Source organism: Onthophagus taurus, chromosome 6 (assembly GCF_036711975.1).
Source record: "Onthophagus taurus isolate NC chromosome 6, IU_Otau_3.0, whole genome shotgun sequence".
Taxonomy (NCBI): Eukaryota; Metazoa; Arthropoda; class Insecta; order Coleoptera; family Scarabaeidae; genus Onthophagus; species Onthophagus taurus.
The window spans coordinates 17,329,504-17,356,559 of NC_091971.1; the positions used below are offsets into that span (position 1 = coordinate 17,329,504).

Below are 27,056 nucleotides of genomic sequence, written 5' to 3' on the forward strand. Positions count from 1 at the left end.
ACTGGATCAAGTAAAGTTTGTGAATTTTGTGTAATTCTTATGGGTTCAGTGACTAACTGATGTAAGCCAATAGAAGTGGCAAATGAGTGAAGAAGTCTTGTTGAGGGAGAATCAAGTTTAAGAAGATCTACTTCGTGCCTAACATAGGTTATTTCTCAACTTGGAAAACCGTGGAAATATTAATGGTCTCAAAACCGGGAAAAAGCCGGTTACAGACATATAAGATTATTACTAACGCTGTCAAAGATTTGTGAATGCAAGATTATCAAATGAAATTGAGACGATTATCCCTAATATCCAGTTTGGATTTGGAAATCTCATTCAATTATTCATCAATTGACGCAGCTTATAAACACCATTGAACAAGGGTTTGAACAACTGAAATGCGAATTAAATAATATAGATCTACCAAACTACGTATTAGTGATAATATTGGAAAATCGCACCTTTATTGTCCGTATTAATGGAAAGCTGGAGTTTCTTAGGAAACCGCCTTTATATCCGAAGTCCGTTCTAAAGAGGTCCGTTATATCTAGGTTTTACCATACCAATCTAAATAAGGGATTTGATCATTCTAGATCAGATGGCATATTTTAATCCATCATCAGTATTAAAATGGCATTAATCAAAACCATAATGCATTAGTATATATGTAAGAATGTGTAGATTCCACCTTAATCTTATGGATGATCAGGAAAATATAGTGCGCATCATAAGTAAAGTGTTTATCACTTTTAGTTTTTCCGGAAAATGGGTCAACTTTGTTTTTTTTAGTGGAACACCTCTATATTATAACATTTTCTGACAGAGCTAAAAAGTACGAATTCAGTGATACCTCGCAATGATTAATTGATTTTTGTGTATTTCCAAAGCTAAAACATCACCTTCTCCTTAATTGCTACAATTTAATCTTAATCATGATCCATGATTGGCAATCTTGGGGATAACGATCAGGATTAAAACGTACCAATCGCAGATTTTCATTCTATATTTTACCAATGTACAGCTATCTTCACGTTAGTATAAATATTACGATTTTTTTGTCGTCAGATCATCACTATCCAATGCACAACCTAGATATTAAAATATCACCTCAACGATCTCTAAATTAAAATTTGTATTTATAATGCAACCACCAACAATTTTAATTTTTAAAATCAAATTAGAATGTATTTTGATTTTCCAATCAGTACTTGACAAATCATGTCAATTATCGGCACTTGTCACTTAAAAAAAAATTAAGTCACAAATCTAATCAAATCCAGTTACGCAAAATGCAAAATATGCCTCCTTCGAAAAGAAAAATGCACGCTTATACCGAAGAAGCCATGCAAAATGCTTTGGCGGAGGTACAACGGGGTATGCGAGTTGCAACCGCAGCTAAACTCTACGAAGTTCCCAGAGTAACCCTTCTTTATAAAGTAAAAGGTACGACACCCCCTTACAGAAGAATGGGGCCTGAATCAATTTTGAGTCCCCACGAAGAACACATTTTGGTTGAGTGGATAATATCCGTTCGAAAAGCTGGATTTTATATTGGTATGAATGAATTGTTTAATAGCGTTCAATATCATGTTATTAAAAATAAACGATTAAATCCGTTTAAAAATAATCGTCCGGGAAGAACTTGGTTTGTTGGATTTAAAAGGAGAAATCCCCGTGTGATCCCTCATATGATAAAACCGAAAGTTTCTGTAACGAAAGAAAACATTTTGAGATGGTTTGACGGAATGATCAGATATTTAAAAGATAAAAAAGAAAATATAAATATATTTGATGACCCCCGCCGGATTTTTAATGCTGACGAAGTGGCCCTTTTTCTTAATCCAGAAAAAAATAAAGGTTTTGTAGGTAAAAATGAAAAAAATTACCAACTTAATTTATCAGAAACGGATTATTTAACCGTCTTTATAACGGGAAATGCGCAAGGTGAATTAACCCCGCCTTTAATCGTATTTAAAGACAATTTCCCAGAAAACATAACGAACAATTTACCAGAAAAATGGGGTATTGGAAAAACCGAAACGGGTTGGGTTAATTCCGAAATTTTTTTTAATTTCATTTCAAAAGTTTTCCAACCTTTTTTGATACAAAAACAAATTCAATTACCTGTTATACTTTTTCTTGACGCCCAAAAATATTACGTCACATTACATACCAGCCAATTCTGCGATGAAAACGGTATCATCCTGATAGCTTTTTATCCAAAAACATCCAATTTTATGGGACCCATGGAATTAAGCGTCTTTCAAACGTTAAAACTCATTTGGAGTCAAAATCTAGTTAACACCGTTACTAAATTAGAATTTCCTTTTGTTTTAAAAGGAAATTTAGAAGAAATCGAACCAAAAATCCTTCAGGAAGGTTTCAAAAAGTCCGGATTAGTTCCCTTTAGTCCGAAATCTTTACAAACTGAATTTGCATTTTCCGAAAATACGAAACAAAACGAAGCTACTTCTACGAAAGAAAACATTTACGAGTTAAAAGCAGGTTTGGAATTTTTAGAGAAATACGTTGATAATGAGAAAATTGAACAATTTAAAACTTCGAACGTATGGAAAGGAGATCTTTGTGATCTTGGATTATTTAATTTGTGGAAAAAAATTAGTAAAGCTTTAAACCAAGGATATTATGAATTTAATAACGATGATTCAATGGCCAGTTTACATAGTTTTGAAAGTGTTATTGAAATTGATGATACACCCTGAGTTGAAATGATTGTTTTTGTTGATAAAGTTTTGTTATTGTTGTGTTAAAATAAAATACGATTAAATGTCTCAAACGACACCTGCCTCTATAATAGTTTTTTATGTATTAAGGGTGTAATTAAGGCGTTTGTGTCTGAAGGCGTCAGTTGAGGGCCACAAACGCTAATTATGCTCGTGGTACTTACATACAAAATTTGATGTCTGGTCGAAGTTTTGAATTTTATAATAATTTAGGTAGATTCAATTTTAAAATAGTCCGCGTTTGACAGCACAGACGAGTAGACGTGTCGAACGTGATAACAAATTCACCCGCAAGACCGGTATTTTTATTAAATCATCTTGTGATGGCCACGTGTACGAAGCAAACCATTACAATATAGAAACAAAATAACCGTAAAACGTGCCTTCCCAGAGGGGAAAGGCTGCTAGGTAAGAATGGACTATCCTGACGATAATACTGCAACAAAACAATTAGATAACAACAAAAGAAAAAGGGATGAATTGTCACCTCCAAAGCAACAAATATTATCCATTAACAACCATCCAAACAGACGAAACAGATGATCAACCAACTCCTGTAAAATCTCTTAAAATTCCACCAATATTTTTATATAACGTAATAAATTATTAAGAAGTATTACAAGATGTTAAAACAAAAGTAACCAAAGAATTTACAACTAAATATACTAATAATAATATAGTATAACTCGTCTTAATTTTAACCAAGATTGACAAAACTGTCCTTTTTTAAGGTTGCTGCCTGTCGGGTAGAAAGTTGCTGGATAAACGGTTCACTGAGGTTATCTGTTAGGCAAGTTTATCTATGAGTTGCGTATCTAACAGATTTAACTCGACATTGATAAACCGGCCCTAAATGACAAGTTTTAATGTATCTTTAACAATAAAGCGGAATTTATTGTTAAAGCATTTTCATGTTAGATTTAAATTATGGTTATTAACTCAAAGTTTATTGATTTCTTATAAATAAAAGTACAACTACACAACAATAAATTTACTCCACGTTTTTGTAGAATATAATATAGACATTAAAAATACACAAAAAAATCTAAAGTTTCGGTGGTGGTCCTCCGAGTTTTTTCGTCAATTGTATAATCCTCTCAGCTTCCCTAACTCCACTTAAACGAGCACCATGAACGGTTGAATAATGACCAGCACACGTAGCTTCCCCGGCAAATAATAAAATAGGAGGTTCCGGTTCGCAAGGACCAGGCAAAGGCATCGATAAATCACATTGATGTCCAATTGTTGAATTTAACCCCATATAGCTATAAGATCCGCAAAAATAAGGATCTGTAACCCATTTTGAGCGAAGAATCGTGGAAGGATACGGTAAAGACGCATCTCCAGTGAATTGTCTCAAAACTTTAGTTATTCCTTCCGCGACTTCTTCATCGGAAGCTTTCTCCATAACTGCAGCTTCTGGACCGGAAACGTACGCACAAAGGACGTGTTTGCTACCTTCGACTTCTTCGACCGAACTTAAACCTCTCGTCCAATCACAACGTGAAGCTAATTCATCTGCAGACCAAGCGAATTTAATCCCACCTTCGCGCCAAACCCAAAACGGTCGGGCGTAATCTAAGAATACTTTATTAACCTGTCCGAAACCTAAAGCCTTTATAGCTTCAATTTTTTCGGATGGCAAAGTTGGGCAGAAAAGCTTATCAGCATGTTGTTTCAAAACTCCTAAAGAAACCGTGACAACTACGTAATCTGCGCAAAATTCATCGCCATCGCAGCATTGTACCACTGCTCTTGGTCCTTTATTTCTACTTTGAACAGCACCCCATCGAATATTACCAACCGGTTTGCAATATTTTAAACTGCAATCGGGTAATTCCCGGAGAAGGGGTGCAAGAACTCCAACAAAGCCCAACGGTACTCGAACATTCCCACCGGGAATTGATATGTAACTACCGTAATTTTCCGCACTTATTCTTGTTAGATCTTCACCCCATCTTGATCTAATTCCACTTGTCATACCATACATTATTCTAGACGCATCATATCTAAGAAGAAAAAATATGAACACAAAATCGGAATTAAATTTGTTATAGACCTTTGGTCCTCCGGAAAGTTTTGTAACTCTTGTTGTATTCTAACACTGAAAAAGTTCATTAAAGACCCATGTTTACCACCACCCAAACTGAATAAAAGCGAAGCCTCGTGTTCAATTTGTTTAAAAACATGATAAGCCGTACAACTAACTGGTGCATCTATCGCTCTACCATCACTCGTGCAAAATAAACCTTTGTTCGGATCAATTCTCGGTACAGGTTGTTGTAGAAGACCTTCTTGAGCTGCCAAATTATAAACCGGATTTGCGCTACATCCACCTTCGATGTAATGAGCACCCATTTCAGCGATAACATCACCCAGCCAACACGAGTGAATTCTTCCACCAGGTCTAAAATGGTTTCCAATATATTTTTAAGAAAATGTCTAAATTATTTTATCTTACCTATCTGTGGCTTCTAAAATAGTAAAATTACTAATTCCACTTTGAGATAATCGGTGAGCAGCTGAAAGTCCAGCAATTCCAGCGCCAACAATAACAACTGCTGGTTCTGGTTTACAAGGATCAACCATAGAATCCGTGATATGGCATACTTCGAAATTGGTCGCTTTGGCGTGATGGGTAGGTGAAGAAACGGAAAAGAAGCATGTGTTTGTAGATGAAGTATTTCTAAGTAAAAAACACCTACAAGAATGAGTTTCTGAAGAGGTTTCTTGATACTTACTGTTTGTTGTACCGCTTTAAATATTTGCAGACAGCGGACGGTGCTCGACCACACGAAAACCACATCTTTGATTCATACGGGAATTTCACGGTTCACACATATGACATTTTTGAAAATGACGAGTTTTCTTTTTTAAAGGAAAAATGTTAAAAGCGTTTTACATTTGTTTGACATTGATTAGAAGAATTTTGTATGTTGTTACTATGCATTTATCAAAAAAAAATATTTTTTTAGGTTAAGATAGAATAAAAAGACCTGAATGTACAATGTTTTTATATAAATTTATTTACAAAACAATTTTATCAACACACCACCAAAGGTTTACGATTTTAATTAAAATTTTCTTAACCGATAAAATTCTTTATGAAAATTTTTTGCTAAATTTATTGTTAAATTCATAATCTTCATCCTCATCTGGACAAAAATCATCATCCGAATCGTCTAGAGAAATTCCATTATTACCAGATTGATACGCCAAGGTGTTTCTAGGAATTCTCCGATAGTTTGGACACTTTCTCTTCGTAAAGAACATCTTCATGATACGTCTCTTTAATTTATATGCCCGATCACAAACGTCTGTTAGAAATACCGAGACACCACCATACCTTATTAATCTAAAAGTTGCAGAAACATTAAATGAAAAAAATTAGAAATCTTTTTTTTATGCGTTTTTATTAGTTTCTTTTAAGTTTCGCCTTCAATAAAATTATTAATAGTTGGGTACTCAGAACCTAACGGACAGTTACACGCCAACGAAGTTCTCGAGTTTTTATTATCATATTCGGAATAGTTTCCTAGGAGTATATTCAACCTAAAACAAATTCCAATCACAGATTTTTTTATTAGTTAGGTTCTGTTACCTTTTTATGTTTTTTATAAAAGTACAGGGTGTTTCAATTTTTTTAAAGTGATAAAAACATTAAAATTCACACCAAGGAAATATAAGTCAGAAATAGTTTAGTTTTTGAAATACAGGGTGTTGAAACAATCGTTTTGTATTGATGCATCTCGAACATTTTAGATGATTATGTTAACCTTCAATTATCTTGACACGTGTTTGTAAAATCTGACAAGTGTATAAGTTATTCGTAACATAACTGATCAACTAAAATGTATGTTCCCGTATTGTTAAGTCAAGATGACGTAGCTGAGTGTACATTACTAATAGACCAAGATATGAGTTTATCGTAGATACAAGTACTTTTTTTGCTTATAAAGTTAGATTCAATCCCATAGGAATTTTTATCAAAATAAGTCATTTATCTATGTGCCTCAAGAAGAAAATAGTTGCGGTAATTGTAAGCTCTTCTATGTAGAAGTAATCTTTGCAATTTCTACACGATAACATATCATAAGTTAGTGTCTGAAATGTCAAAATAAATAAAGATATTAAAAAAGTATCATCACAAATTGATTTTTTATCACCATGTTTATTTCATCACCAAGGTCCGCACTGTTTAGGAAATGTGCACCTCTTCACATGAAACGAATTAAAACAGGTTCCCTTTCATGCATCGTTTTATATTGCTGAAATTTGAGACTGGAGTGCGGTGCGTTTGAAAATCACTTTTCTAAACTGTCCATGCCCTGGTTATCACAGATTGTGGAAAGGAGTAACCTGAACCAAAAGTAACCTGAGTTTATATTATTGACAACTGTGCTAACTAAGGACAATTCTCTCTTACTGAATTCACCTTGAAAATAAACGAGAACGAGTATATACATAAAGTTGTATTCTCAACCTGAAACTGCCATAAAATTGAAAACTTAAACGGTCGCTACAATATAAAAAGTAGAAAAGTTCTTGGAAATACTGATCATTGCAAGAGGATTAAAGCAACGGGTGCGTTCAGTAACCGTCAACATTAGGAGACCAAACTGTTGGTGAACGCAAAACCAATTTGAGCAACTTGGGCATATGCCTATTTGAATACGACGTGATGAACGTTTTGTGTGACAGCGGCGATATGCCGTGAGAAATAGTCCGTCCATTAAAGCGCTATCACAATCGTAAAACATTTGCACCCTTTCAAGGAAAACTTTTCATAAAAAATTGGTAGTGACCACATTAAAAGTTAAAAGCAACAAAAATAAATTTATATAAAAGCCGGAGACAGAAATCTAATCTTTAATTCAGAATAAAATTACAACAGGTGTCGGCATTAGATATAAACATGTTTAAAGAAAATCGAGGATGTCGGCTCGACACTAAAAAAACCTGGATAGGACGACCAAGGACTTCGAAAATCGTGGAAAGCATGGAACGCGTGCTCCAGTCGGTTTGTGGAGCTCACCTTCTTTCGGTTTGCAATAGGGCAAGGTCCTTAAACGCTCCCAAAAGTTTCCTACATTGCATATTTTGAAAAGATGGGGTGAAGATGCAACCACCCCTACAAGATACAGCTAGTGCAGAGCTAGTACTCAATAACATCTTATTCAACCCCCTCTTCATACAACCCCATAAGTTGTAACCCAGTGGATTAAGGTTTAGAGATCTCGCTGACGAAATGTGAAATCTCGACTAAGCCAGTTATTAGGGTAATGATCATTTAGATGACCAGTGACTTTTAACCGTCTTGCTAGAGGTACATGCTCCAACAATCATGAAAGTTCTAAATACATTTGTCCGATCAGACAAATAAATGGTCCTTAAGTTTCACACCTCATATTACAACGTTGATGTTCAATTATTGATGCATGTTATGTGTGTTGTTGATAACATCTTGAGTAAATTGTGATTCATCTGTATATAAAATGCCAATTCCTATTCTTATTCAACAATTGACAAAATACCACTGCCTCGGGATATCTTCTGACACCAAATGTTGAACACATTGTTGAATATAGCAAGTTTTCACTAAATGTGTGTACATTCGTCGCGTACTAACACTGGGGTTGGGGTTGACCATAGATCATGGCAAGGATATTCTCTTCCTTTACTGTATTCTGCTATTCCTCGTTCGTGCTGAATGTGACGTTTGGAAATGAACTAGTTTCTCGCAAAGTACCGGCCATGTACACCAAAATAAATGTTTACATTCAAGTAGTATCAAGCTAATGACGATTCTTAGTCATTAACTCTACTCAAAGGGTTAAACTGAGATCGTTTTAGCAGAATTTCTCAAAATTTCTTTATCATAATAAATTTGCAAAGAAATAATATATCTTGTTATAAAAGTTGCTCAGTTAGAGCCATACCAGCTGCTTTATATTTTTGACTACATACATAAACGAAAATTAATTTATTTTTTGTGGATAAAGCTTATAAAAGCTTGAAAAGTTTTTTTATCTTTACCCTTTTTGAAAGTATTTCCAAGATACCAACAAACAGAAAAAGCTTGGTGATGTGTCAAAATGATCGATATAAAACATCTTCAGAATCTTTAACATAGCAAAAGAATTCAGTAACATTAAAGGACACCTTTTTCTTCTTTCGAATATGGATATTCCTATCGGTAGGCTATTGCCCGTTCATTGCCAATACGTCTTCCCTGAAAGATGAGATTCAACAAAGTCTGTCGTCTTTCATTCTTTTTATGTTTATCCCAGAAACTTCGCCTCTATCTCACCCATCTTCCTATATCCTTATTCCGCATTGTTGTCTGATATCTTGGTTCTGTATTTTGTCGTTTTGCCTTGTATACTTCTTAATGTTTTCATCTCGATTGTTCTCATAATCTGTAGAGCCCTGCTTGTATCTTGTCTTGTCTCTGTCGCGTATGCTATGATGGGTCTTACAGGTATTAGCCGAGTTAAAGGAAGTGTTTTCAAAGTTTTTTTGAATATGGTAAAAACTAGTGATGGAACGGTTAATGATTTTGCGAAGAGCCGGATATTCGGTAACCCCTTCGGTCGGATATCCGGTTATCCGGCATATCTACCCGGCCATTATGGTTATAATTTCTGGTACATTTCTGAAGTGATACCCTACATTGCCACATTATTGCGGTATTTGAATAAAAAATGAACTTAATAAGAAAGCTGATAAGATAGGTCAAATTATTTGGGTCCAAGATACAAAATGAACTTTTTTGATGCTGATTTAACTAACGAAACAATTCTAAAAAGAGGATACTATAATTAATAATTGGTGATATTTCCACAAGGATCTTTCAAGACATTAATTGTATAGCGAATTTTGAAAATTATCGATGAAAATTGCAACATCGAAATTTTGATCAAAACTTCAAATATTGGTTTCTCAAAAATTAAAAGTTATTTTTCAAAACGGGTTGGTTTATTGGAAAGAGAACACTTTTATTAACACTTTCGAAAATTTTTATACTCATATTCCAAGAAGTGGATTTTATACGAATTTTTAGAACTTAATCGGCGAAAATTGCAAAATTCGAAAAAATTATCGATCGTTACAAAAATTTATTTCTCAAAAACTAAGTGATTTTTCAAAACGGCTTGTTGCATTAAAAAGAGGATACTTTAATTAATAATTGGTGATATTTCCACAAGGATGCTTCAGGAAATTGATTTTATAGCGAATTTTGAAAATTATGGATGAAAATTGCAACATCGAAAATTTTATCACAACTTCAAATATTGTTTTCTCAAAAACTAAAAGTTATTTTTCAAAACGGATTGGATCATTGGAAAGAGGACACTTTTATTAACACATTGGGAAATTTTCATACTCATATTCCAAGAAGTGGATTTTATACGAATTTTTAGAACTTAATCGGCGAAAATTGCAAAATTCGAAAAAATTATCGATCATTACAAAAATTTATTTCTCAAAAACTAAAAGTGATTTTTCAAAACGGCTTGTTGCATTAAAAAGAGGATACTTTAATTAATAATTGGTGATATTTCTACAAGGATGCTTCAGGAAATTGATTTTATAGCGAATTTTGAAAATTATGGATGAAAATTGTAACATCGAAAATTTTATCACAACTTCAAATATTGTTTTCTCAAAAACTAAAAGTTATTTTTCAAAACGGATTGGATCATTGGAAAGAGGACACTTTTATTAACACATTGGGAAATTTTCATACTCATATTCCAAGAAGTGGATTTTATACAAATTTTTAAAACTTAATCGGCGAAAATTGGAAAATTCGAAAAAATTGTCAATCATTTCAAAAATTTATTTCTTAAAAACTAAAAGCGATTTTTCGAAACGGCTTCTTGCATTAAGAAGAGGATACTTTAATTAATAATCGAAAGTGATAACAGCGACAGTTCTTTTAGTAATGAATGTGATGATGAATTACAAGTGAAGAGGAGGAAACTAGACGAAATTGCAACAAGAGATTTTATATATCGTATTGGGATTTTTACAATGAGGTTGCTAAAGACAAACCTGATATAAATAAAGTTGTATTCAATGAAAAACGTCCTATTGGGGTTGATCGTGATTATTATCTGCACTGTCCAACACCTAAAAGAGATACTAATTCCTGTGAATGGAGGAGTACTAAGTAATAGGTTTTTAATATCCGGATAGGCCGAATACCGGATAGTTGCCGGATATCCATATCCATTCAAAATTTTTCTTGTCCATTTAAATCATCTCTAGGATGCTTAATTAGGATGAAAAAATTAAAAAAAAATGATTTTGTTGATTTTAAAGTGTTAAAAGTGAATACAAAAATTACTTAAATGAATTGAAAAGATTTGTATGTTACTTGAAAAAAATAAAGGGGTTAGAAAAATTAATGGGGATATTTTCCAGAATTTTTTTAATAGTCCCTTCTAGCAATAATTCCAAGCGAATATGTACCCCATTGCCGAAATATTGTCTGTGTTGTCTTGGTGGAAAAATTCTCCACATTCGTTGGTCCTTTACTGTTTTTAAATTTTTGGGGAAAAATCGTTGTGGGAATTCATAAACTGAACCTTCACTTTATGGTACTCTAAATTATGTAATATGTTGCATACATATTGCTATGGCAGAATATTTGCCTCAAATTAAGTAATAAAATTATATCTTAATTTACTGATTTGAATCCAGCTTTTTTAAATTTATCCCATTTGTAAATAAGCGGGTGACCTGATTGCTCTGTATCCCAATTAAGCGGGCCACACTATATTATTTAACTCAGTCTATCTTACATTTTTATTTCAACACTCTGTATGTCGTAAAACTGATAAAACAAAACCATTCTGGAATCAAATAGCTGTAGTTTTGAAATTAATGTAAATATTTATGATATTTTCAAAAAAAAAACTGAAACACGATTGTTTGTATTTTTTGTTTTCTGAATTGATTTCGACTAATTTTGTATGGTATTTTGTAAAGAAAAATGATTGTTTATAAGTTTAGTAAATAAGGATGTCAAATATAATATACAGGTGTCCGGAAATTGCGATCACATATTTAAAGGTGTGATTCTACATAAAAAATCATGAAGAAAAGTTCATATAAAAGTGTCCTAAAATGCTTCCTAAGGGAGGTAGAGCACTTTGAAGAAGACAAATCAAGTTCATTAATTAAACGAGTGAGGTGTTGCATCGACATGGATGGTGGAATTTTTGAACAATACTTATAACTTTTTTTTAGTGTTATTTGTTAAAAATTTAAGCGCTTTTTGTTATAGTTTTAAGTTAAACTTTTTATTTTTGTTTAAATTAATACACATGTTTGTGTGCAGTATTTTATATAGTATTATTTATCTTGAAAACGAGTGGTCGTAGACTATTTTATAAGCATAACATTTTTCAAGTATTTTTTTTCGTAGATTCTAATTTTGAGGTTAAAATAGTGAAAAGAGCAAAGCAAAAAAAAAATATGGGAAATAAATTGCGCCCCCTATCCCTTATTTCCGCAACTGCACATTCCTTCTAATTTTTCATTCGATTATCGTTTTCGCCTCGTAAAAATAGCTAGACATGCAAAATTTCGTGCTTCTAACCCTAGTAGTTTTTGAAATAATGAGAAATAACCACATATTGAACGTCTTCTTCTAAGTGCTCTACCTCCCTTAGGAAGCATTTAAGGACACACCTTTATATGAACTTTTCTTCATGATTTTATGTAGAATTACCCCTTCAAATATATAAACGCAATTTCCGGGCAGCCTGTATAAAAAATCAACGTTATTGTAATTTTTCTGAAGAATACCATAAGGAATTGGAGGAAACCAGTTAAAAAATAAACAATACAAAAACAATCATCATAATGGATAATTACAACGTCCAAACGAAACCTACAGAAGATACAAAGTGTAAGAAGTTTAAATAGATTCATTATATTAGAAAAAACAAATTTCATTAAAGAATGTTGATTCTGATGTACATAGTTTGCGCGATAGACACTCAAATTTGACTATATTTAAGAATGTCATTATAGGTTACTGTTTAATTGACATTTGATTTGACAAAAACAGGTTAAATTTTGACATTTTAATTGTTATGAATCTTTCAGGTCGATAATCTTTAACAAGAATAGTCTGTCCATTTATCTGCTGTTAGAAGATATCTAATGAATCTCGTTACACCACATAGTCTTCCAAAGGTCTCATTTTTAATAAAAACAGGTTAAATTTAAATTACCTAAAATCGAGCGCTCTTATTCCATGTAAAGCTCCAAATAAAAAGAAAAGACTTAATAAATAACTTGCGCCAACCAAAGTTTCATCCCATCGTAAAAATGTGAATAATCCACCACACGCCCATCCTCCTTGTTTTAAAATTTCATCTTCAAAATCGGATATTTTCGGTAAAAATTCCGTCATTCTTTCCTCTAAAGGAGTCCAAAAATGTACCATTAAGTGTTCCATTAAAAAAGCAGAAAAGAAAAACTAAAATGAGATATAATTATTTAAGATTTGTTATTATAAAAGTTGTTGAAACTTACCTCAACCACATATAAAAAGTGTATGGAAAGTTTTCTGAAGGAAGCGGGATAAAGTCGTAATTGCCATAAGACAACCATAATTGATGTTAAAAAAATAAGTGATGATATTAGGGGTTCACATCCTGATCTTTCTTTTATAAATATATTAATTCCGAAACAACTTAAAAGAAACGCCAAAAATACTGGACCACATCTACCCATTTTGTTTCGTAAATTTCATAAATTTCACTTTTAATCCTATGGATAAACCATTAAAATTTCTTATTTTTATTTAGATTTTGAGTCGGATGATGAATGTCCCTTTGGTTGTCCTTATTTTTTTTCGCGAAACCTGAAACGCGACGGACACTTGCGATTTGACGTACGCGAATTTTTGTTTTCTCTTCATCACCTACTTGCTTGTCTTCAGTCTAAATGACAACTTTTCACTCTTGTTAACTTTGACAAATTACTAAAAAAATACTCGAAGAAACTAAGATAAGATATAGAATGGAGGAATCTTGTTCTATTGGAGATTTAATTTGTTATACTGAAGCACTGTCAGTTCAAAAAAGTTCGTCCCTACACGATCACAACGAACAAGAACCGAAATTTTGGACCGATTTTCATAACGTTAGAATAATACCTAATAGAATCATATTTAAAGGTGCTTATGAAGGGAAACACTTTAAAACGAAAATTGTTTTGCAAAACATTGGAAAAAATATTGCTTTCATAAGAATGGCAACCCCTACTTCCTGTGTAATTTCTTTTGGGTAATTTAAAAATATCAGTTCAAATTATTTTTATTTTTAGGCGTATTCAATAAAAATTTTTCCACGTGGATTATATTTATCACCCGGATTATGCATAGAAAGATATATTGAATTTACGTACAGCCAAGTGTGCGTTAAATCATCTTCTTTACCTCTTTATATAAACGAAGAACGTTATGATTTAGAAATTGATATGTAAATATTTAATTCCTAATTATTAATTTAATAGGACAAATTCAAATTGGTTATAAAAATGATATTGAATGTGAAAATGCATTTATTAATGCAATTTATGTTGTACATACATTTATTTGATAACATATACACCAATTTTGGTTTGGTATATGGAAATTTAAAATTTTAAATAAAATAGAAAATTATCATTTATGTGATATGAACATTTCTGGAGTATTTTCAGAGGATTTGTTGTAAAACGACAGTGAAAATAAAAAGACTGAAGCAAATCATGAAGTATAAATATATGTTATATGTTTGTATTTCATTGCTCAAGCAGTTTATCTTATTGGTTTTGGCATAAAATGAAAGAAAAGATTGCTAACTGATAATATTAGCTGGATATGTGGCAAATATGTGAACATGATTAATTTTTCATTTCAACTATACCGGAAGTATCATTTTCAAGAGAAGACTACTCAAGAGATTAAGATACATATATATATATAACTCATATGTTTTTGAGAACAGCATAAATAAATAACTGATAGCATTGATAGCAAAATTTGATCAGAAATCTTAATCGTTTTCTATAAAAAAACAATTACTAGCGAGTGAAGCAAGTTTTCCAAGCAAGTAGCGAATTTTTCTAGAGATGATAAAAGAGTTTGGTCCTATGACAGAATCTCAACTGGCGTGTGCTACACAAATTTATTCTCGCGGTACGTGGATCATGTATTATTACACACCGTACCAAGACACCAGTGGGCTCCTTGTGCATTCTTTCCATACTCACTCTGGTCACATCAACCAGTACAGAAATGTTCTCCAAGGATCATCATTATGAGGTCAATCACACAAGATTATATTGTTACATCCTCTCACATACTGGATTGACTAAAAGGTGAATCAACAAACTTTATGTTATAAAAGTTTATTTTGTAACGCACCGCAAGAAGACTTATAGTTATGCTAAGGATACATTTACCAAGTTGTGACCAAGAACTTTTTGTAGCGATGCGCTTAATGGAACTGTTATAAATAAATAAAGAGTATTATCATCTCGAGTGCACAGGGCGCTTAACGCTTAACAAGATTGTTACTCAAACAACCTTCTTTTAGTAAAATATGGTAATTGGTTATTAAATTTAATTAAATTGGTTATTATTAATCTAAAGGCTACCATTACTCTACCGAATGTTTAAATAGATTGTTTAGTGTTGGTAAAAATAGCGAACCATTATTGTAGATCTGAAGGTTTAGACAGAGTGCTAATGTACCTGGTGGTAGACTAGGAAGTGCTAATGGAGGATTAAATATTATTTGCAGAACACTATTACTGGTTTCAGAAGGCTAAAAATTGCTGCCAGGAGCAGGAGCTGTTAATAGATTCCTGGATTTGTTTGCAGATGACTACTTACTTCTGGAAAAATAATAGATACTCCTGGTTGTAGACGAGATCCGTCTTGTAGAAGACAAATTGCTGTTAATGGATGTCTGGATACTACCAATGGAACACATGATCCTACATAGAATAATAAATAAAGCTGGTAGTAGGCTAGATACTGTGCTCGCAGCAAATTAAGTACTATTTGGATAAGAGTAGAAACTACTAATGGATGACTAAATATTGCTTGCAGAAAACTGTTTACTACTTTCAGAATGCTAAAAATGTGTTTATATACTTGCTGTTGTGGCACAGCGTAGATTAGGTATTTTAGTAAGGACATATTCACCTCATCTTTGGAATATCTGCTGCCAGCGTCCTTAACCTTTATAATTCCGACTGGTTGGATAAGCTCAAATACCTATTGTCTGTTTTCATACTGTTTTCAATTTGTATTTATGAATGTTATTTTCTGAATCAACCAGCTACGTCTGAAGATGATAAATTATAATTGTTGAAACACGTGGTGATAGCAGTGATAAAAAAAATTGATTTTTATTTGAAGTAATTTGGGTTACCTGGTTGAGGTACAAAGTTGACTGTGACATTTCGTCAACTTCCAGATACGTAGCGAAGCGCCAGAAGCTCTGAAGGCGCTTAGGTGCAACATTAGATGTTTTAATTCAACTGACATGTTAAGGTATATAGGTAGGGGTATAGATCTTATCCTCACTTGAGCAGCAGAAAACAAAATCCTTTAAACCACTGAACCTCATCCTTGGATTTATTAGCTCAGGGTTCTTGACATTATTCATCATTATGAAGTTATAGCAAGTGTTACCTCTTGCAAATCCTTGATACACTTTACACCTTTACTTGTGTTAATAGTCGTGAAGTGGAGCTATCTTATTGAGATGACGAATCCAAGATGGATTTATTCAAGTAGTCCTTTTCGGCCTTGAGATTCATGGTAGTCGTGATGGCCTCATCACTAATATGATTTTCTCCAGGTTTCTGCTTGTTGCCTCATTACCTTGTTGGGTCGGTGTTCTTTAACTTGTTAATACGAGTTTTTTGTGTATTAAAGAATTACTAGAGTTTACTCCATTTGCCTTAGTTTTCTCTATAGTGATGTCCTTTCTTATGACATAAAGGATATTTTCTTGCTTTTGTATCCTTTTAACAGTTTTTTTATGCTCTGACGATGCCTATATTACTTTCCGCCTTTTTAGAAATACGTCTTGGCACATCCTTTAATTTCTTTGTTTTTCAATACTGTTTTAACACCATAGATTTTCTGAATACTTCCTTGCCTTTAAGTTTATCAACTTCACCATGGATATACAGAGCTCAATTTCTGAAGAATAAAAAGAACGTTCCAGTATCTTCCTCGGTGCTATTATATTTTGCATATTCTCAGTTTCGCTTCTTCAATCTTACAAATCAGCGTTACTAATATCCATTAGTACTATTATGACGATACTATCACCATTTTCAACACAATTCCTTACTCTACCGTGTTTATGCACGTTTTTATTGCATAAGCGACAATATATTTATATTCGTCCAAAACTCGTACTTATCTGTTTGTGTGATCGTCTAAACTGTATCTGTTCCCATCCCCTAAGATAGAATAGTAGTTTGTATGACCAGACTATACATCATGTTATTAACACTAGGTATCTAGGTATCTATGCCATTCTGGAATTGACTTAATAGATCGCCAACTTTACATCTTTCGCCAACATTCCCGTTATTTCCATGATTTCTCCTTTGTTGTTTTGTTCTTCTACTCGCTCGTTGATCTTAGTTTTTACATGCATCGTTTTTGTTAAGCTGGCTAACTTGTTCGTTTACCTTGCTGTAGGTACTTTCCTATTTTAACTCTCTCTTTATCTATGCTTCCATTGTCTGCCATCCGTACATTATCGTCAGCGCTCGTCAAATGGATGAATGTTCCGATACTTGTCATACAACATCCACTGTCACATATAGGTGCCGAAGTGCTGGTGATTATTGAGGAAGGTGTATTTTGTAGTGCGGACACACATACTCCAGTTTCTAATCCAACTATATTCCTCCAGCTTAGGTTGCTTAAGTTCGGTATGTCTTTTTGGAAAACCTAACCCTGAGGTAACCCTGAAGCAACTGATGAATTCTTCGATTGCCAATTTGTTGTTTTACACCTGTAGGGCATAGCTCTATCTCTATCTTCTCTTGTTTGTAATGATATTGATATATTCTCGTTGAAAATCTGATAACACATGCTTTGAGAACCGATAAGAAAAGCAACTACCAGATTCTGACATTTTTTTTATTACCATTTTTATTACCATATCAAACGATTATTGACAAACTGGTAAGCAGATGAAATGACGAGTTGGATGAGTTGGTGGACGACGTTAAAATGCAAAATGCCAAAAAGAATTTGTATTGGATGAATTACAAAATTGTTCTAAAACTGCAAGTATCAATATAAGTTATTTTGGAAATGGATTGGACAATATTTGAACATTTTTTTAGAAATATTTTACCAGTTTTGTTTTATTCTACTTGTTTCTTTCCTTCTCTTTCCTTGTCATGCGTACATGTGCATTGCTTGTCTATACAAAAGGTTCTTTCTTCATTGTTTTCGTACTGGGGCATCTCTTTATCCGTCGAATTCTTGATGGATGTAGTTATTTTTTTGGCAAAGTTACATATTAATGCGTATTTGTGATTCGGGGTTCTCTGTTGCGTGACAGCTACTTATTACGACCAGAATTACATTATTATCACTCACAGTCGCGTTCATAATCATCTTCTAGTCTCTGAATCTTTGCTATCATTTAATGTTTGGCAGAATTACGTCTATATCCAAAGACAAAGTTGCGTTTCTTTGTTTGTCACTTTCTAGTTCAATAACTTACTGTGTAGATGCCAATGGGCCTGTTTTGGTTCAAGAGTTCTCTAGTACCGAACAGTTCTGAACTTTTCTGCACATACATATTGCATATTGTACGTATGCGCGTAAAGGTTCAGAACTATTCGGAACTACAGAACTCTTGAACTAAAATAGGCTTAATATGTTTAGGTAACGAATGAACTCTATACAACATATAGGATAGCTAAACCACAAAAAAGAAGTGATTATGCATTCTTCAAAGTCATTACGATCTTATCGAATTTGAATTTGTCCTCCTACTTTTTATATACATTATAATTTAAGTAATTCTATTATCCATTTAATTTTTTTAGAACTACTTCTTCAGCGGAATTGACAGTAAACCCTTCTTTTATAGATTTCGGTTGTTTAGATGCCGGTTTACAATCTCCACCACAATGCGTCGAATTAACAAACGTTGGGAGTAAAGGAACTAAATATTGTTTTGACATAGCTGGTGGAAAACACGAATTTCTTATAGAACCATCAAAAGGTTACATAAAAGTAAATAAAATAGAAAATATTATTATAAATTTGAACAGGTAAAGTAATTCTTTTTTAATTTTTAAGGCAAAACAAACAATAGTAATTTCTATACGATTATTAACATATCGAGAAGGATTAATAAACACTGAAATATGGATAAGATGTGACACGCCAAGAATGATAGCGGTTCAAGGATTGATTATAACCGCTAAATTCGAAGCAATTCATCCAAACGCAACCTCAAAATTTACAGTTATTGATTTCCCAACTACTTATTATAAAAGTTATTACACAAAACGATTGTTAGTTCGAAATTATAGCTCAACGAATTCGATGTTTTGTGTTTTGGTGGAATTAAAGGATGGGAGACTTATGGTAAATATATAAAATTTGTTGTAAATGTTTTACTTTTTTAATTATTTTAGCCATTTTCAACTTGTAAACACATCGATAACAACTTAAAATTTTTCGAAATTTATCCTTCCGAAGGTCGTTTCGAACCAAAGGAAACGAAACTTTTTCATTTAACATTTCATCCTAAGCATTTCATAGATAATATTGGTAGATTAAAACCATATTATTTTGCTTCTTTTCAAATATGTAAAGTTAATTATAAAGATATTAATCCTAATGAAAAAATTTTTATCGATCCAGTTTTACTTACTATTGCCCCACATCATAATACATCAACATCTTCGTTTTTTGCTGATGGTAAGTTTTATACAATTATTTATTTTTGCACGACTTAACATTATTTTATTATAAATTTAAAAAATTATTTTAGGTACATATGCAACTGCTGATCTTTCGTTATTTCGAACCGAAAGTTCTGCAATACAAGTAAACGTAGCAATGAAAGCTGAACGTCCCTTTGTAAGACTTTATTTACACGGTTTGGCCGAAAATACAAATGTAACGGTGATTCCAGACGAGTTAATTTTATTAGAAAAAAAAGTAAATACGAAATTAACTCGCGTATTAGAACTAAGAAATAATTCCAAAAATTTACCAATTGTTTTACATTACAAAAAAGTTGCTTATATTGATTTGGAGAGAAATATTTTCTTAAAACCTGGAGAAAAGAAACAGATAACCGTATTTCTTACCCATCATTGTATTGGTTTGTTAAAAACACAAATTTGTTTTGAATTGATACATTATAATTCACCCAAAGATGATAATAACGATTTTGTTATTGTTGGAAATTTTATTGTTCCGGTTACTTTAGAATCGGTTGCAATAAAAAAGTGTCCACTTCCGGTTATTAATACAAATATACATCCGAATTATATAAAAGAAGAAGGAATGTTTTGCGAAGGTCTAAAATATTGCGATTTAATGAGTAAACCAAAATCAATATTCGTTGATTCAAAACCGATCGATGATAAATATCGTACTGATATAATTGCTTTCCCAAACGATCGACCATGTTCTTTAAGGCCACGAATTTGCGGTTCTGAAAAAATTACAACTATTTTTGGGAAACAACCTAGATATATTCCTCCTATAGATAATACTTACCAAACGACAGTATTTGAAAGAGAATTTAAAAGAGAAATAAGAGCTTATTATACGAACTTTATAAGAAGAGAAGCTGATAAATTAAGATATTTACGAAACACTTCATTAAAAGCTATTGAAGATGAATATTCGTATGCTGAAAAATATAAAGTTAATTTTAATAATGTTCCTATGATTTGTGGAAGTCTATTGAATCAAAGAAGGATTAAAGGGGATTGCTTTTTACCTTTATCACCGATTGAATTAAATATGATTTCTGTTTCACCTTTAGTGATTGAAACTGGAAAGGTAAATATTAAAGAAAAATATTGATGAAAAACAATTTAACTTTTATTATACTATTCTTTAATGAATAATGCTATTATTTTGAGTTAAGGCGTGTTACTCGAGACCTGCTTATGTAAACTTTCTTAGCCACACACCATAAAATAAGTTGCATTTGTTAAGTTCGTTCATGATTCTTTAAATAGAATTAAGTGTTAAAACTAAACTACGTGCCAAAAAAATGCACCGCCTTGAAAGAGTTGAGTCACAAAGCTGAAATTTTTAATTTTCAGTAGTAAATCATAACAAAAAAAAATAGCAACAATTTATGTCAATAAAATGTTATATCCTCACGATTGCTTATGCACTGTCTAACTGCCAGGCATGCACTAAATGAGATAATTAATGGTATCTTGTAAAATCTCATCCCAAGCTTGCTGTAGATGACGACGAAGTTCCTGCAAAGTATTTGATGCTTGTGGCAAATGTCTTATATGTATAGCGACCTATAATATCCCACATTTGCTCGATCGGGTTTACATCTGGACAGCGAGCAGGCGAGGATAGAATTTATACTCCTTCTTCGTGTAGAAAGTTCAGACAGATGTGGACTATATGAGGTCGGGAGTTATCCTCCTGGAAACTCCTGGAATATACATCACTGTACTCCATGTTATCATAGGTGTGAAGCCTTTCCACTTCTCCGTAATCTATTGAAACCTTATAGAAGACAATAAATTGATACAGATAAAAAATGTGCTTTTGAAATACTGTATACTAAGTGGAGAATTCTAGGAACAGCGATACAAACAACTACAGATGTAGCTGATGATATTGTTAAGTGTATCTGTTTGCTACATAATATTGTCATTGATAGAGAAAGCATTAACCATCACGTTCAAGAAACAAGCACAAGCAAAGGAAGAAACATCACCCCAAGTAATACTGGAAGACCAAAAGAATCTGCTGAAAATATTTAAAACGTATCTTAGTCGCAATCCAATTTAAATACTATTACTATTGAAGATATAGAATTATACATTTTTCTGTATAAATTTTCTATTATTGCCGACCACATTTGATAATACCAAAGAAAATAGGGAATACAATTAGCGTCGCTCTTATCGTTGGCCACTCGTTGGCTCCAATATAAACACTTGCATATAAAACTATGACAACAATTTCGTCATTTTGCTAGTATCGTCGCTATTATCGTTTATCGCAGCTCCAACGTAAACGCACCCTAAGATTCATTGGCCTAGGTGATGATCTTCACGTTCGTTAATCGCTCGAGGACCTCCGCTTCCAGAACGACGATGTTGGTTATGTTCTTCAGACTCCTTCAAAGTCAGACAATTTGTTAAACCATGTTAACAATCGAAGAAACAACGTCACTCACCAAATGCTATTTACTTTGTGATACAGTTATTAACTTTTTTGTTACAGATTGTCTATTTCACAGCAAAAAACCTAGTCTTCTTCCAGCAGTATCTAGTCTTTTATAAGCTAGTGCTTGCAGGACTTACAGTTTCTGTTGACTGTTCTATTCACAGAATTTAGTCTTCTGTCAGCAGTATCTAGTCTTCTGTAAGTAGTATCCAGTCTTCTGGATACAATAACTAGTGGTAGTTTTCATGTGACAAACTTCTGCCTGCAACTGAAGGCTAAATGGTCTTGCTCTAAAAGCCATACATCCATTTTTATCCAACAGGCTAACGTTGAACCGCACTTTGATAAGAATAATAAGAACTTCAATAAACGTAATGTGGCAACCTCCTAATAGTCCTGACACTAATATACTCGATTCAGTATAGGGCAGAAGTCTAATGCTTCTAACATCGATCAACATATTCAGTGATTTATGAGTCGTAATACATTGAACAAGGTCATCTTATCACATCATCAATGCATAATAGAAATCATGAAGATAAATGACGGCAGCAATTAAAAATTGCCCCATTTACGCAATTTCGTTCAGACTCACTCAAGATAAACTGGTTCTTTTAGGACAATTTTTAACACTTTGTAGTATATACAATATTAGAAAATTTGAACGTTTAATAATAAAAACTTGAAATTCTTTCTGTATCTATATATTTTCCATGCATTATTTGCTAAGATACCAGCTTGGTGACTCATTTTTTCGAAGTGTTGCAATTATTTTGGCATGTATTGTATTTTGTGCATTGTGGGTGAGAAAAAGATTTGCGACTTTTCGTAGCAAGAAGGTATTGATGAAGAGTATTGTCAGTATTTTTAGACGCCTTCATCACTGCTGTCCTCTTGTAATCTTATCATAAGAGAAGTTGAAGCCTCCACTGTTTCATGATTTGCTCCTCCGACTGAGTTATACATTTTGTCCACATTTTGTCCATTTTGTTATACATTTGCAGTTGTCAACAAATTGCTTTACACATTACCTCGCCTTACATTGAGATTACCTTTTCTTCACCATATCCATCCTGATCCACATTTTTATTATAATGTTGTGTTCAATTCACCCTGATTAGTTCAATGGTATTGAATTAATAATGATATTGAAGTAATCGAATGACCTTGTTGCCTGATTCATTGGCAAGTTCATCAATTTTATAAACATTTTTTATTGGATAATTTTTGATAAGAAGATAAAAGCAGCAAGGAGAAGATGGTAAAATTTGTGTTGCTATCAAAAATTTAAATATACCATCAAGATATGGAAAGAAGAGACATATACGAAAGAAAAAAATGTATGTTGAAGGAAGTAAAAGAGAAAATGAGACTGAAAAATCGCAAAATGCACATGATTCTCGCTTGAGATTCAGAATTTCATGACCCTTTGTTATGTAACCTGGTGAATGTTATACAGCTCAACCCAACCCACTCCAAGCTATTCCTAAAATTGTTCCTGAATTTTCGCTTCTAGGGAGAATACTAATATTACCTACTTTGGTAATGGTTTTCATGTTTTGCGTTGCACGAAAAAATATATCGACGGAATAGACTAATGTAATAGACTAAGTTAAGCTGTGATGTGCCGTGTCAATGCCTTTTGACCCATTAATTTTACCTCATTTCTACTAAAACTTCTTGAGAAGGTATTGAAAGTTAACTGAACTAGCACTATACAGTCTCTTAGTAAGGAGAAAATTCTGGTTTGTATCGTCATGAACGCTGAAGCTTTTGCTATAAGACAGCCTTTGATAAAGGTGTGAAATCAACCATAATTGGTTGGGTTCGTAGAATGCTTAATTGTTTCCAGTTTACTTTGTGTAAGAGATGATATGGTTCAGGTCCCGTCGGTTTGTTCTCTATTGGTTGATGATTTTACTACTATTATTCATGTTACTGAAAATATACGGGTACACCTACAATATCGTCGAGGTCAAAGGAACCTGTATATCAAATTTTTAAGGTATTTAAGCTATATATTTAAGGTAAGGGTGTATATGAGGCTGGATGCGAAAAGACATAAGAAAAGATAGAGATAATTTGTACAATCACGTCACTAGGGCTAAAGGTCGTGGAGAATATTTGGCAGCTAGGAAGTTGATAGAGAGGAACGTGAATTATGACTGAGAGGTCAGGATATATAACCTGATTTAAAGTGCCTATATGGTTCTGATTAAGGAATCTTATGTGCAGTATGGAGAAGGTTGATATGTTGTGGAAAAGACGCCTAACTGGTGAATTGTGGTACAGTTTTAAATGTAGACCGAAGTAAAGAATGCAATCTGTGCTTTAATTGGCTGAAATTTTAATACTATTCATCATAGGGCATGGAGGCATAGGGCATCATGGGAATGAGTGGATAATACTGAAGGGATAATGGAGAACCTACCGTTGCAATTTGGAGAATGTTTGATGAAGAGTGATTTTTATGTTAACGTGAGTGATTACTAGACTGACACAAATGTTGTTTAGTTTGGCACTGGAACATGCCATACGAAAAATGAAAATGGGATGATTGAATCTACTGATAAACAAAGCACGTGCGAACGACATTACCATCTTAGGTAGAACAAGCATGGATACATAAGAAACCCACAGACAAATGAAGGACGTGGTGAAACCGGTAGAGCTGAGTTCAAATATAAACAAAACGAAATTATAATTCATTACAATTGGTTTATAGTTAGGATCGTTTGAGTTTATTCAGAAATTTGCTGACCACATCTTTGAACACAACCCAAGCTTCTTTTTCCATTGCTATCATGCTAGTCTCAAATTCAGTTTCAGATAAACCTGGAAACTTTTTACACATGTATTTGAAATGTGTGCCAATGCTCATTATTTGCAATAGCCTTAATATACTGCAATACTTCTTTTTGGGTTAATTAAGCTGTTAAGAATTAAGATTTTGCTTTTTGGCCATTCTTTTTTAATTCTATGTTGCGTCTAACACGACTGTCCCACTCACAAATAAAACATGGGTACTTTGTATATCCGCCTTGTTGACCATGATGTATGATCCAATCGTGGTCGGAACATTTCACTTTGTGAAGGACGACAGCCAGGTTTTCATAACGTTCTTTTAAATGCATCAATTGTCCAACTGGTACAGATCCAGAAGCTTTCTTTTCTATGAATTTATAAATTAATCAGGTTAAATTTGCTTATTAATCAGGTTTTAGTTAACAAATTCCTTTTCTCAATTCCTGTACCAATAAAGTGAGGTAGGTACCTTTGGTCAATTAGTTTTTTTTTCAATCTGGAGCCCATCAATTTAGCTGCCACTTTTGAAACTCCCAGATCTCAGGTCAGATCAGTAAATATTCTTTATAGACTTTATAGACACTCATGTAAATAAGCACTTTAAAGTTTATCTGGCTTTTTGAAGAACCCAATTTATAGGAATCTATGTTGTTTTTTAATGATTATGACATTTACCATTTTTGTACTTTTTCCCCCAAATTTTCAACTTGAGTCTCCATTACAAATAGAACTCATAATCTTTAGGTCACTTTATATAACGCTCATAAATGAGTAACATCACCAAATGAATTAATTAATACAAAATATTCTCTTTTTATCGTAAATCTAAGAAATATGTGTAATATATGCAAATTCCTCAAATACAGTAATATTATAGTATGACTAAAATGAATAAAATTTGTTTTTTTCTTTTAGATAGCTTGTTATTATGGTTATAAGTTGAATTTAAAAATTACAAATCAAAATTCTTTAGCACTTCGACTTTATTTTAAACCGGATAGTCCATCCGTTTTATTTCCCGATTCATTGAGAAGAATAATTCATGCGAATAGTGAAAATGAAATCGAAATCGATTATATGGCTGGACCACCTGGTTATTACGTCGTAACCATTGATATATATATAAATGAAAGTGTAATAACGCAAGTGATAATCATCGCTGATGTTGTGCACCATTCTTTGCAATTGAGCACGTATAATATTCAATTGGATGATGGAAAATATACCGAATATATCACGATTATTAATAATTTAAATACGACAATTAATTATTTCTGGGATTTACCATTTTGTAACTTTACAGTTGAACCTTTTAGTGGATCTGTTCGCGCTTATAGTAGTTTAATGTGCGTTGTAATTTATTATAGTCATATTGGTGGGCCAAATATAGCGGATTTAGAATTTCATTCCGGCGATAAAGACGTACAATTTGTTAAAGTATATTGTGTAATACCCGATGATAAAATTGAATTGGTTACTAAAAGTATTAAATTTGAAAATATCCCATTGAATATGAGAGCGACAAGAATGATTATGTTTAGAAATCCATTAAAACAATCTCTATCTTACACTGTTGCCCAAACTGAATTAGGAGATGATTTAGAAGTTGAACCGGAAAATGGAATTATAAAAGGAAAATTATTATTAGAGATTAGTGTGAGCGTTACATTTCAAAATTGTTTTAAATTTTCAACTGTCCTCGTTGTTGACGTTACAAAAGTTGGAAAATTTGAAATCCCCATTTCTGGAAATGTTGTTTATCCAGCAATAAAATTTATTCCCAATTCGTTACAATTTAAAGGGGTGCCATTTAGCAGTACGGAATTTTTAAAATTTGACGTAAAAAATTGTAGCGAAGCATTCGTTAAAGTCGAAATTGATATGAGTGATTATACAGAATATATAGTTTCCGAAGATAAATTTCATTGGGGCATACCACCGGTTGACGAATTTATTCTTTTTCCGAGTGAAATTAAAACTTTATATCTACATTATATGCCAATGGAATGTTCTAAATCAGTGTTTTATTTACCCGTTATAATAAATGGAATTTTAGGTTAGTCTTATCA

At 32.7% G+C, this 27,056-nt stretch overlaps 4 protein-coding genes across 7 annotated transcripts in view; 2 read left to right on the forward strand and 2 right to left on the reverse strand.

Annotated features, from left to right (window-relative positions):
• The first annotated feature begins 1,283 nt into the window (after nt 1-1,283).
• LOC139429982 (uncharacterized) lies at nt 1,284-2,708 on the forward strand. The gene has a single exon (XM_071196510.1). It carries the CDS (start codon nt 1,284-1,286, stop codon nt 2,706-2,708), a length of 1,425 nt encoding a protein of 474 aa, XP_071052611.1.
• Nucleotides 2,709-3,705: 997 nt separating this feature from the next.
• Nucleotides 3,706-5,646, reverse strand: LOC111414030 (peroxisomal N(1)-acetyl-spermine/spermidine oxidase-like). Of its 3 annotated transcripts, none has more exons than XM_023045180.2 (4): nt 5,483-5,646; nt 5,191-5,430; nt 4,789-5,136; nt 3,706-4,738 (listed from the first exon to the last, which is right to left on the reverse strand). In XM_023045180.2, exons 1-4 carry the CDS (start codon nt 5,533-5,535, stop codon nt 3,775-3,777), a joined length of 1,605 nt encoding a protein of 534 aa, XP_022900948.1. In that variant the 5' UTR covers nt 5,536-5,646; the 3' UTR covers nt 3,706-3,774. The 3 variants fall into 3 exon arrangements, with proteins under 3 accessions (XP_022900948.1, XP_022900946.1, XP_022900949.1); XM_023045178.2 differs by having other exon boundaries at nt 5,471-5,646; XM_023045181.2 differs by having other exon boundaries at nt 5,191-5,415; nt 5,471-5,645.
• Nucleotides 5,647-5,732: 86 nt separating this feature from the next.
• LOC111414075 (uncharacterized) lies at nt 5,733-13,657 on the reverse strand. Of its 2 annotated transcripts, none has more exons than XM_023045256.2 (3): nt 13,284-13,656; nt 12,980-13,227; nt 5,733-6,084 (listed from the first exon to the last, which is right to left on the reverse strand). In XM_023045256.2, the coding sequence occupies exons 1-3, from the start codon at nt 13,482-13,484 to the stop codon at nt 5,832-5,834; spliced, it is 702 nt and encodes a 233-aa protein (XP_022901024.1). In that variant the 5' UTR covers nt 13,485-13,656; the 3' UTR covers nt 5,733-5,831. The 2 variants fall into 2 exon arrangements, with proteins under 2 accessions (XP_022901024.1, XP_022901025.1); XM_023045257.2 differs by lacking the exon at nt 5,733-6,084 and adding an exon at nt 6,124-6,281 and having other exon boundaries at nt 13,284-13,657.
• Nucleotides 13,012-27,056, forward strand: part of LOC111414074 (cilia and flagella-associated protein 47-like) — a 29,900-nt gene continuing 15,855 nt past the window's right edge. Inside the window, exons 1-7 of the mRNA XM_023045255.2 lie at nt 13,012-14,024; nt 14,079-14,233; nt 18,837-19,026; nt 19,093-19,383; nt 19,434-19,719; nt 19,793-20,817; nt 25,903-27,043. Coding sequence (XP_022901023.2) covers nt 13,773-14,024; nt 14,079-14,233; nt 18,837-19,026; nt 19,093-19,383; nt 19,434-19,719; nt 19,793-20,817; nt 25,903-27,043 — 3,340 coding nt within the window. The 5' untranslated portion in view covers nt 13,012-13,772. The remainder of the gene's footprint in view (nt 14,025-14,078; nt 14,234-18,836; nt 19,027-19,092; nt 19,384-19,433; nt 19,720-19,792; nt 20,818-25,902; nt 27,044-27,056) is intronic.

Coding starts and splice junctions, on each gene's coding strand:
- LOC111414075 (XM_023045256.2), bottom strand. CDS start 13,484: ATGGGTAGATGTGGTCCAGTATTTTTGGCGTTTCTTTTAAGTTGTTTC. Junction 13,228..13,283: donor ACTTTTTATATGTGGTTGAG/GTAAGTTTCAAC, acceptor ATCTCATTTTAG/TTTTTCTTTTCTGCTTTTTT. Junction 6,085..12,979: donor ATAAGAGCGCTCGATTTTAG/GTAATTTAAATT, acceptor TGCAACTTTTAG/ATTAATAAGGTATGGTGGTG.
- LOC111414030 (XM_023045178.2), bottom strand. CDS start 5,535: ATGTGGTTTTCGTGTGGTCGAGCACCGTCCGCTGTCTGCAAATATTTA. Junction 5,431..5,470: donor TTAAAGCGGTACAACAAACA/GTAAGTATCAAG, acceptor TCATTCTTGTAG/GTGTTTTTTACTTAGAAATA. Junction 4,739..4,788: donor AACTTTCCGGAGGACCAAAG/GTCTATAACAAA, acceptor TTTTCTTCTTAG/ATATGATGCGTCTAGAATAA.
- LOC139429982 (XM_071196510.1), top strand. CDS start 1,284: ATGCCTCCTTCGAAAAGAAAAATGCACGCTTATACCGAAGAAGCCATG.